Below are 12,558 nucleotides of genomic sequence, written 5' to 3'. Positions count from 1 at the left end.
TTAAACATCCATAAATTCTCATTCGGGAGGAGTTTTCCAAAGTTTGATACACCATTAGAAAGGTCTCAAAGAGGAATATACAACCATACCATCCATAAATTCATTATGACATCATAACTTTGGAAAGAAAAACTCAATAAAATAAAATAAAAATTATTTACTCGATGAGGCATGCAAGAGATTCAACAATCATATTGCTTCCTTTTATTCATGAATGACGCTATTGATTTCTTAGGCACCCATTTGACATTAAAGCTTGATGCCATCAATGAAAACACTATGTGAAATAATCTCCTCGTTTTTCATTGATGGAAACACCGCCAGACATTAATGGGCATTGATGGAAATGCACTGAACTCCCATTGACATGTTGGGGACACCCCTTGACTGGTTGCAAAGATTCTTCCTACTTGATCCTACTTTCTCTCCTTTCTCCTATGTTTGTTTTTCAATTTCTACATTATGTCCCCCCCTTTACTTCAACGATGAAGGTGAATGGTTGCCTACAAATACACCATAAGTATTCCTAAACTTTTCGCTGGAGATAATCCCATTGTAATGGAATATCCTTCTAAGGCCATGCTTCCTACCATGTGAATCTCCCCAGGTCAATAGATTTTAATATAAATATTCTCCCTATAAAATTTTGGAGAATAAACTATTTTGATCTTGATTGAAGTTAGTGAAAAATTCCTTCATGGGATGAAGACACCACTCCCATCCTTTGTTTGAGATATTTGAAACTTTCCCTTGGAAATGGGTTAGTGAAGATATCAACAATCTATTCTTTGGTTGGAATTTGTTCCAATTTGGCTTACTAGTCTGCAACTTTTTCTCATAGAAAGTGATACTTGATGGAAATATGTTTCATTTTTAAGTGCATGACAGGATTTTTTGAGATATTAATTGCACTAGTATTGTCCCAAATGATAGAAATAGGCTTATCACCACATTCTTGAAGGTATTTCAAATTTTGTTTCATCCATAAAAACTGAGTACAACATAGATCTTTCGTAAAATATTATGCTTCAGCTATAGATAAATATATTGACGATTATTTTTTGTTGAACCAAGAGACCAAGCACTTTCCAAGAGAAAAAGTTCCTCCATTAGTGCTATTTTTTCCATCCATGCTTCCATCCCAAACTACATTTGTATAGGCCTTTAGAGTAAGGTATATTCCCCTAAGATACCACAACCCATAATCCATGGTTCCATGTAAATACCTAAATATTCTTTTAATTTCATTCACATGATATTTTTTTGGACATGATTGAAACCTACCTGCCAATCCCACAACTTGCATGATGTCTGGCCTTGATGTTGCAAAATAGAGCATTTTGATCATTTACCTATACATAGTTTTCTCTACCTTAGGAGACTCATCAAATTTGTTGAGTTTATAGTTTGTAACCATGGGAGTGCTTACAGAGGCACAATTTTACATTCCAAAATTTTTCAAAATTTCTTTAAGATATTTAGATTGAGATATGAAAATGCCATTTTTAGATTGATTGACTTGTAATGCTTGGAAGAAAGATAATTCTCCTATAATGGACATCTAAAATTATTTCTACATACTAGTTGCAATTCTCCTACTCATGGAATCATCATCACTACCAAAAATAATTTTTTCCACGTAGACAACATTGAACTATTGAAAATACAGTAATAAATTGCTAATTTAATTTTCCCTTGATTAAATTAAGAGAAATTTGAATTTCACTTTCAGGAGAACACTTGGAGGTAGTTAACTGAGGTGACATGGCTCTCATCACTCAGTTAACTCAGTAAATTCGAGTTGGAGACACTTGAGTTCATTTCTACATGATTGATTACTAATTTGTAGCAATCTATTTGAGTTAATTTGAGTTATTGTTAGTGTAACTAGTTCTCATTGTCAGTACAACTAGTGGAGGTCAAGTCAAGGGTGTGTATCTTTTTTTTCATTGAGTGATAATCCAGTTAAATGATCAATCAACCCAAAATAATTGTTGCATGCAGAGAATTTGAGTTACCTAGTTGAGATTGTAGTTCAAGGGAAATGTACTATCAGTTGTAAATTATTCCAAGTTTTACAGGTCATGCATGCAGTCAGATAAGGACCTATAGGAATTGTGAAATCCATATTGAGGAATTTCATAAATAATAGGGGGATAATTCCTTGAGCAACACCGCAAGGAAATGGGGGCTTGGATGCTCTAAATTTTGGCTAAGTATTGCCCAAGGTTGGTCAGTCAGGAAGAGGATTGAAGATAGAGGTTCAGGTTGAGCTCAAGCTTGAGCATAGCATATTGTATTCATATGGATTCTTTGATTAATGTAATACAAATAGTAAGGGGTTTTGAGTAGTTGATTTCCCCTAGATAAATATATGTGTATGTGTGTTAAATATTAATGCATGGTAATGATTTGTGTTCTCGATTGTGAATTTACTTCCACAAATCAGTAAAGTAGCTTCTAGTCTTGCGATTTAGAAAATTTCATGAGCAATTTAGAATATACACATTAATTTATACATGGTATCAAAGCTAGATTTATAGTAGAGAATGGATTTCAAATTTGTCATTGCAGGAGGTTTGCTTTTGAAGATCAGTGTTACAGGTTTCTCCAGGACTGAGAAGATGGCTTTCAATGGACTTAGTCTCGAGTATGCTTTGGAAGGAACCAAAAAATTTATGGAATGGAAGATCTACATGGAGGTAGTATTGGATGATAATGGGCTTCTAGAATACATCAAGGCAGATGTAGAAAAACCCCCAACATCTAATGCCTAAGATCTTGCTCAGTGGAAGAAGGATGTGGCTAAAGCGAGGAGGATCATATTGGAAGGAGTTTGGTATTATATTGTCTTGAATATCCATGGGAAAGATACTTTTTTCATGATGTGGAAAACATTAACAAAGTCATTTAAGAACAATAGTGACAATAAGAAACTGGAACTCAAGGACAAGGTTTGAAGTATTAAGATGCAAAAGAATGAAACAATTCAACAGTATCTCAGAAATTTTACATAGTTTCCTGATAAACTTGGAGGGCTCAATGTTATTTTGTAGCTCTATCCCTCTTGGGCCTTCCCAAGAGCTAGCATATTTTTTTAGAAAATGAAACTATGTCTGATCTTCATTAATGTAGTTGAGTCATTATGTAATGTACTTGTCAAAAGAATAAATATTTTATTATTATTATTATTATTGTAACAATGACTTATTAAAGCATGGTTTTCATACTTGGGTCATCATTATGTTAGTCAAAGTCCCCATTATGGACTCCTAGGATTGATGTTGAGCTTATAGAGTCATTGTACATTCAAAGTGACTCTTATTTGGCATTTTAATCATGTAAAAAGGTTTAGTATTGAGTCAAATATGATTTATGTACCCTCCACATCAATTCAGACTAAGAGAGCTCAAGTCAGCATAAGGACCCTAATTCGGCCCACAAGAATCCTATATATACAAGGAGTTCGAAGTCACTTGCAGCATCAACTGTTCAGCTAGTTCGATATCTCAAGAAGAGCTAGAGAAGTGCAAAATATGTTTTCCGGAGGTTGAAAGAAGTGCGAGTTTGGGGAAGTCTATAGAGAGGAATAAAATTGAACTTTTGGTGCCTCTCTCTCTCTGTTTCATGGTCTGGACTGGGAGAAGGAAGTCTCCTAATATTTCAATGTTGTTGGAAGCTTTTGTGTAGTCGAAATTGCTTGAAGGGGTTGAAGATCTGGGAGGCTGACTTGATGTGGAGGGAAAGTCTGGTCTTGTTCTAGGGTGAAGAGTCTCAAAGAATATTATTGAAAAGAAGAATTATCTTCACTGGGTTTTCCCCTCGAGGGGGGTTTTTCCCTAGCATAGTGCCTATATCTTGTGTCTTTTGTTTTGGGATCTTGATACACACATAATATGGTAATTTCTTGATGAAAGATAAGATAATAAATAAGTAAAAGGAACCAACACACTCATAAGTAATTATCAAGAAAGGAGAATCAAACCCTAATATAATTACTTTGATTTTCCAACATTGTATCAGAGCTAAGTTCATGAAGAGTTGAAGATCATTTTTTGGGCATGGATTCTCCCTCTATGGTGAACTGTATAAGAATGGGTTGCAACAATGCTGCAAGCTAGGTCAAGAAGATCATCATCCAAGGATTATTGACGACCTTTACAGGTTCTCTTACTTATGACAATGCATTGATCATTGATAGTGGAGCATCAAGACACATGACAGGTGAAAGTAAGAAACTTCATACACTATCAAAGGAACCATCCTCTCATGTAGTAGAATTGGGTGACAACAAAAGTTATGTTGTTAGCAGGCTGGGATCAACATCGTTGAAGCTGGATAATGGATCGAAGCTACATATCAACAACATTCTCTATGTTCCAGGTTTGAAAAGCATTTTATTTCTATTTCTTGTTTAGAAGGTAAAGGGGAAAGACTTTCTTTTGTTGATGGAAAAGTATTGGTTTGGGTAAAAGACTCTAGCATTGATAAAGCTAAGGTTATTGGAGTTCATGAAGGAAGTCTTTATCAGGTCATTAAACCACCTTCTCAAGCTTTGGTTCATATGGAAATAATTCCCATTGAGCTATGGCATAGGAGGTATGGTCATCTACATAACAAGGTCATTCCTACTCTTAGTCAACTAGTTCATGGTATTCCTAATATGAATTTAGAACATGAAGGTGTTTGCAAGGGATGCTCTGAAGTTAAAATAGGCCTAAATAGATATTATACCTCATCCATTTCGATGTGTGTGGGCCCACGTCTAATAAATAACTTCAAGGTCATGTTTTCTATGTGACATTCATTGATGACCATTCTAGGAAGACATGGCTCTACCTCCTTAAAACTAAAGATGAAGTATTTGATAAGTTTAGGGAGATTAGGGCTAAAGTGGAAACCCTAACCAAAAGAAAGATAAAAAATCTGAGCTCTAACAATGGTGGGGAATGCACTTCTAAATAGTTGATTGCATATTGTAAGGAAGTAGGTATTAAGAGGGAGATCATTATTCCCTACTATCCCGAACAAACTGGATTGGACGAAAGGAAGAATATGTCAATTGAAGAGGGCATTCGAACTATGCTCCTTGATGAAGATATACCAAAGTTATTATGGGTATAAGTAGCAATGATTGCCGTATATATTCAAAATAGAAGTCCTCATAAGAGTCTTGATAATATTACACCCAAAGAAGTATTCACAAGGAAGAAGTTGAGTGTGGATCACCTCTGAATATTTGGAAGTCCAACATATATCCATTTTCTAAAAGATAAGCAAAAGAAGTTGGACTCTACAAGTATCAAGGGAATATTCATTGGTTATAATATTTCCTCAAAAGCATATAGAATATACATAAAGCAAGGAAGACACATTGAAGTAAGCAGGGATGTCATATTTGATGAAAATCAAGCATACAAGAAATCAAAGGATATTCATATTGATTCTTATGATGAAGAAGTTCCCATATTTGAAGAAGAAGAAGTTCATCATGAAAAATCTACTACAAATATCGAAGAAGAAGGACCAAGTGAGGCTATTCAATCAGTGGTTGTCCCAAACACAAGGAAGAGGGAAAATTGGTTGAAATGAAGGACATGAAGCTACGAAAGGTTCCTTCAGGGAAAGTAGGAAACAAAAGATATATTTTGGCTATGCTGCATATATGACAAATTTAATTGAATGCGAACCATCTAAATTCAAGGAAGTTGAGCATGAAGAGGTTTGGAAGAAATCTATGCAGGAAGAATATCAATCCATCATGAAGAATGGGATTTGGGAGATCATTCCTGGACCTAGTGACAAATCGGTTGTCACATCGAATTGGATCTATAAGATCAAACATGTTGTTGATGGAAGTATAGACAAGTACAAAGAATGATTCGTTGCATGGGATTTCTCTCAAAAGGAAGGCATTGAATATGAAGAAACCTTTGCACCTACAACAAGGTACACTACCATTAGATCATTGGTTTCATTGGTTGCTACAATGGGGTGGAATTTCCATCAAATGGATGTTAAGACCATATTTCTAAATGAGACCATTGATGAGGAAGTGTATATCAAACAACCTGAGGACTTTGAAGTGAATAGCAAGAACTCTCATGTTTGCAGACTTAAGAAGGCTCTATATGGATTGAAGTAATCACCTAGGGCATAGTATGCAAGGATGGATGCATATCTACTTAGAAAAGGGCATGGTCGCATGAATCCTTTTCAACAGAAGAGTAACACTGCACATGAAATTTTCCCACAGGCAGAGCAATATAAATTGAATTCTACCTAATCTCACTTAGAAAATTTCACTGAAATGAAGCATGAAACGAAATATGAAACATAACAAGATACATATGGAACATAAGAACACATTTTCTACACTCACGACCACAAAAATCTCATGAAACAGAGCCGCTTCCTTTCATTAATTCTCTGTCAAAAATACACAGTGCAGAAACATAGTTTCTTTCCCACAGTCTCCCAGAAGTTACAAGCCAGCCAACACTTTGCAAATAACTTGCATACAATATATAGAAAGTGTAGAGAAGAGATGGAATGCCCAGGGGTTGGGAATTTACTCAAATCATTTCGAAAAGGAGATGGAGAGCCAACCATCAGCTACAGGTGCAGCGCTCTCAAGCATGACATTTGGCTGGGGTGACCCTTTGCATTCTTTTGCCACTTGGATAGATGCCCACCCGGAGAGAAAACTCTTTAAAAGCCTCCTTTGGTGCCAAAAAACCGAAGAGTATATGACAGGGACCACTTGGAGAAGTCGCGACCCAAAATTTCGCGAAACGGGAGCAATTTGGCAGTTTTTTCCTTTGTGCATTGCACCAAATTCTCTGTGCGTCACGCCACTTTAGAGCCTATTTTGGGGCACTTGTAGGTGTCCAAAATGTGCCCAAGTGGGCTTGTTGGAAAGCTTGTCCTGTATAATTTCTAAACCCACTAGAATTTCTCAATTTGGTGCTCATTTTTCCCTCCAAATCTTCATTCTCCCAAGACTTCTTTCTGTGTGTCAAAAAAGTGGCAGAGAGGCCATTTTTGGGTGTTTTTTGACCTTTAGGAGACCCAAAACTTGTCAAAATTTCTTTCCCGGACACCAGTAGTAGTATTTTTTGATGCTAAATACAAATATGCTAGCTGTTCCTTGATTAGAGCCCTAGAACTTTAGTGTTGCGCCAGTGGTGCGGCGCACAGGGAGGAATTTCCTGTTTTATGCCCAAAAAGTTTCCCTGTGACCAAAATTTGCCCAAATTTTTTGAAATTTGGGCTGCAGGTTCCCTATGAAGTGCTATGCTATGCCAAGGAAGCCTTAGCCAAGATTCGAAGCTGATCTTTCTCCTTTTCCTCCTTTGCCTCTTTTGTTACTTTGCTCAATTTTGCCTTTAGGCTCCTGATTCTTGCTTTGGAACTCATGTTTCGAGCCTGGTAGTGATGATTCATGCACCTCAGCATGTCTTTCTCCCTGTTATATTTGTCCAACAACCTCTCAAAATGCATGTTGACCCTCTCAAGGTTGGACTCCCGGTCTTCATTGATTTCTTACTCCAAAGATGTGAGTGGAACCCTTCTTCGTTGAGCAGCTTGGCGCTGCTCATGGATGTTCTGCAGCTCCATGATCATCTGTTGGTCCTCAAGATATTTGTTTCTCCGCTCCAGGTATTTCATGTTCCACTTGGCCCTTTCTAAATCAATGGTCAAGTCTTCAATCTCTAATTGTTGCTCCCTAATGATCTCTATAAGCTCCTCATTGGTTGGTTCTGCATCTATCTCATCCTCTTGGAGGAGAACAAAATCAGTCTCCTGCTCGCCTGATGGCCCTTCCTCCTACACTGGTTCCTTGCCCTTACGCTTCTCTTGTGATGCTAATGGCGGAAGCGAGGCCCCTTCCACCTCGGGTGGAGATAACACTCTCTTTGCTACTACAAACAATGGTCTACTTCCCTTCTGGTATGTGATGTATATTGGCATGGTGGCAGTCTCATGGTGCTCAAACTGATGTGAAGGACTTACCATATCATGCTCAAACTGATGTGAAGGACTTCCCGTCTCATGCTTAAACTGATGTGAAGGACCTCCCATCTCATGCTCTGTCGCTGATATCACTGGTGGAGCGCTGAAGAAATTACGGGAGATGAAGTCCTCCCAAGAAATACCCTGCAATCCCAATTGATGGTCCACTAAAATCCGGATGAGAGCAAAATGATGGACACTGTTTAGCTGCTGTCGTGGGGTCTTGCACTGCATGAAGTTTTTCATCTTCTCACTGTTGTTGCAGATGAAAAATGGGAGGCTCATAATCCTCACCTTGGTGAAGTGCATGAGCAAGCGGATGTGATAGGCATAAAGGCGAGAGAACCTCCCCTCGCAACTGAAATACTTCATGATCAATCTCATGAGTGGGGCATACTCATCCCTCAAAAATCTGAATGGAAAAACCCTGGTGAGCTAGCTCAAACAACTCTTCTTTATGTAGGGCTCATAGTGATGCCTCTCCACCTTCTTTTTCTTATGCCAGTGCTCCCCAATGTTTGGTATCCCTGTTGCCACTGATATAGCCTCTAGTGTCAAGGTGAAAGTGACCCCAGCTGTTATCACAAAATCAAGTATTGAAGGCTGCCAATCAGCAAGATTCTGTGTAACTATTTCAAACCAGGCTTTGGACTAAGGCTTAGCCTCCTTAGTCTGAGAGGGCTCTCTCACAGACTATGAATGTTGACTAATGACAAGGAAAGATGGCTAACTCTTAAAAAACACACGAAAAATAAGCTGGCTGGACAAATATCAAAGTGATTGCCATTGGGCTTATGGAGTCTCACACATCTCAGCAAACAAAAAACACTATCCTTTCATAGAAATCAGGGCACTTTACATCTAATGTTCAAACATAACTTACATAAAACACAGTTTGCCAAGGCATACAGGAAGTCATAGCATGACACATGAGTTCTGAGTGATTATGCAGTAACAAAACTGTAAAAGAACACTAAAGAGAATAAACCATCATACATTTGAACCATTAGATCTATTGTGAATCCTCAGAAGAAACAACAGTCATTTGCATTACTGAAATCTGCTATACATAAACCAAAATAGTCTTGTCTTTTATCAAAACATCCAACCCCAATTACATCCAAGTCTGATCTATATATAGGAATACATTCTTAACCACCTTGAGCTTCCTCCTCCAGCATGAGGGGAGCTCGAAGGTTGCTATTAACTACTCCTATCTTCTGTTTAACTAACTCATTAAATACATAAGTACTGAACTGTAATTACAAAGAGTCCTAATTTAATCAAAACTCAAAATCTGTCCTCCTCGTAGCATGATTCCTTCTTGATTCTTGACATCTGTCTTCTTTCTGTTTTGGCCGAGATATCTTGGAGGAGAATGCAATGAACAAGCTGGCTTTGGATACTGGCTGCGTAGATGGTTCATTAATCCTCAAGATAAGTCCCCTGTTTTCCCGGTCCTTGTCTCCCACCATCCTTCGAAAGTTAAGCAACATGTTCCCAGCTCTTTAATACCCCAAAATTGATGAGCATCACCATATTTCAGATGTGTTGGAGGCCTTGTTGACTGAACAGGTGTATAAACCAAAATCTCCGTATGCATTTCCTATCAGAACCCTAACAACCGGTAATAAAGTACCTTTAACAAAGCTTTCACTAAAGACAAAATATTTCACCTTTTCAAAAAGGCACACTTGTCATTCTCTGAATAGCTAGGATAGCCTCATGTGGTCTCCCTTATGTTCCTTAGGCGTTTCCTTCAAAATTTTGCTGATCTCACCATTAAACTGTTTGTTTTCATCATAAAACAACACCTACAGCAGTTTCGTAGCGCGCTACGAAACTGCTGTTTTTGCTAAAACAGTGTTTATTTGCCTTTAGGAATTCTTTGCTTGATTTGCTCTGTCATGATGATGGTAATGCTTAAAGCATTTCACATACTACCCTACCCTTTAGTGCAGTCTCACAGCCACACTCTGTACTGTCTTCATTTTTTGTCTTCATAGATCTGTTCTTTGTAATCTCCATCTTTCTTACAAAAGTGAGGGTTATTATTCACAAGATTTTCCTTTGGCTAGTCTTTAAATACAATGAAGACATTACTATCAACAAATTCGAAGGCAGAAATATGCTTATCATCGAAAATTCTGCTTCATGCACATGGATGTCATTGTCATTTGATATTTTCACATTCCCGGTTGGATTAAATATAGTTCAAAATCCAAGTTCTGGGTATAGCTTTTCACTCAAAGTGGTAAATTATGCACCATGACTAGAGGCATTACTTTGAGCAGCTTGATATTTCTCTTTATCATGACACCCGTGCCACTGTTGTTTTGGAACACCAAGCACATCGTTATGATGTGGATCTTCATTCCATATATTATTTTCTTGATTTTTGGTATTGTGTTTAATAGGGAAGCTGATGGAAATATCATCAAAACAGAGTCCATCCTCCCGCCTCCAAATGCTCTGTCACCTTTTACATGGTAGAACTTTTAGCATTTCATATAAAACCTCATCCATTTCACTTATCCTTTTGAATGGCCTTACAGCAATGGTTAACACTTATATAATTCTGTCCCTTATAAGCCTCTTCAAATTGCTAGGCGCCCTTCGAATTTTGAATTTGATCCTCAATACTCAATGCATGTCTTCAAATCTGAAAATAATCCTCTAAAATCACTGGTATTTCTGGACACCCATAAATCTCTTTTCATTATCATCATTACTTTATAATCTTGCTATTAGATCCGATAATAGTTGCAGGTAGTCCATCTATCACTAAATTCATCCAGAGTAGTTGAACAGGTACAAAGTCTCTGGCATTTCTAGATCTTCCTTTTTGAGAGCAGGTGCATCATTTACACTGTTATCACCCCCGAGCAGACGTCCCAATTCGACCCCGATGTTGATACGATTGATATATATGGCGCAACTCGGCATCACCACAAAAAAGAAGAATCAGGAAACTTCACCCAATTTTAGCTGTTTGGCATGCATAAAGCTGAACGGAGAAACAAATTTTGTCGGTGACAATAAATGTTGCCAAAGTCTGATTGCGTTAGAGGAAAAGGCAGGGCGATCTCTCGTCCTCAAGGACGGCCAATTGAAGAAGAAGACCCAAGGGCCAACAGTAAGTGACACAAATGAGGAGGGAGCTGCATTTTTGCCATTCCTTTGCATCCCGCCAATTCAACCTCAGTGATACTTGTGAGCTAACCGTTCCACAGCAGGTGGCATTGTTGCACTGAACATATATGTTGTTCTATATATCCACTTTTCGTCCAGCTCCTCATTCTCATTCTCAAGCTTCAAGTTGCTTGAAGGCCTAGCATCTAAAACTCCAACAACTTGTGGCTCAAAACCGATGTCAATCATGCAATCTGCTTCATCCAGAACAGCATATCTTCTTTCAAGACAGTCAAGCAGACGGCCAGGTGTTGCTATTACAATTTCACACCCCTGGCGCAAATTTGAATCCATTTGACTCGGCAATATCAATTTTTCCTATATCTTAAGAAATAATAGCCCAAAAGCACAATCTTGATAGAGAAGAAACAAGGGACTTTCATCCACAGGAACCTGTAAAGGGACTACCACCAGAAGATGAGACAAGAGTCTGATGAAACAGGTATCATGATGATCCATAATGATAGAAGAATACGACTTTTCAGAACCATTAAAGACCATTTTATGAACTGCACAAAAAGGACTCTGAAGCTGTAAACTCTTTCATAATCATTCATGCCAGTCCAGTTTCTTGAAGAGTTAGACAAATTCAAACCAAAGCCAATATATTCTATAAGGGGCATTTTCCTATCCATCTGAATGCAATGACTATAGGCTTTTAACTGACAGTCATCCTTGGCATGAGACCGTTCACTCTCAAACTGGAAACCTTTCTTCTATTATACACCTGTGTGCTTTCCTTCTTATGATTGGCACCTTATTCAAAAGCCACCTTTCTATTAACATCAGCTGTCATTGACAGTGGAGCTGATTGAGGACTTTTATCCTGGTTAGCAAGCTTTAAACTCTCACTAGAAGGCAAGCAAACCTGTAGCCATAACTCAGATGAATTACAAACTTCACCATCAATTTGCAGAAACAGGCTTTTCTATGCATATATCATATTCCCACAGAACCCATAGGAGACAAAAGTGATATAGGTGAGATATTGGCTATGGATTTGAACAATTCCCCAATTTCGTAGCGCAGCCAGTGCAAAGTCAGTGATTTCGCTACGAAATCACTAAAACAGGTTGCGCTGCGAAACTGCTAAAGGATTTATGCGCTGCGAAATCACTTTGTCCTTAAGCTAGTCTGAGCAATTTTGGCAACAAAATTTTTAGTGATAACACCAGCCACGACAGATTGGCCTCCCTATAGATGAAGTGCAAAAAGGCGAGCCAACTCATGATGGACTTTGACATTCGACACCGACAAAATTCATAACATGCCAAATGTTGGAAACAAGACATGGCAAGTGGGCATGCCTGTAGCTCTGTGAGGGTGTTTGGCTCATCTCTAAGATGTTTG

The 12,558-nt window shown here is 38.1% G+C and overlaps 1 protein-coding gene across 1 annotated transcript; it reads right to left on the bottom strand.

Annotated features, from left to right (window-relative positions):
• Window positions 1-11,217: 11,217 nt before the first annotated feature.
• LOC149194520 (DEAD-box ATP-dependent RNA helicase 21-like) lies at window positions 11,218-11,502 on the bottom strand. The gene has a single exon (XM_089407690.1). It carries the CDS (start codon window positions 11,500-11,502, stop codon window positions 11,218-11,220), a length of 285 nt encoding a protein of 94 aa, XP_089263816.1.
• Between the last annotated feature and the right edge of the window lie 1,056 nt (window positions 11,503-12,558).

This window comes from Pinus tabuliformis, chromosome 2_2 (assembly GCF_031772625.1).
Source record: "Pinus tabuliformis cultivar Carrire ecotype Pingquan chromosome 2_2, CPIR1, whole genome shotgun sequence".
In the NCBI taxonomy this organism is placed as follows: domain Eukaryota; kingdom Viridiplantae; phylum Streptophyta; class Pinopsida; order Pinales; family Pinaceae; genus Pinus; species Pinus tabuliformis.
The sequence above is the reverse complement of the archived record's forward strand: the minus strand, read 5'-3'. Positions and strand labels throughout refer to the sequence as shown.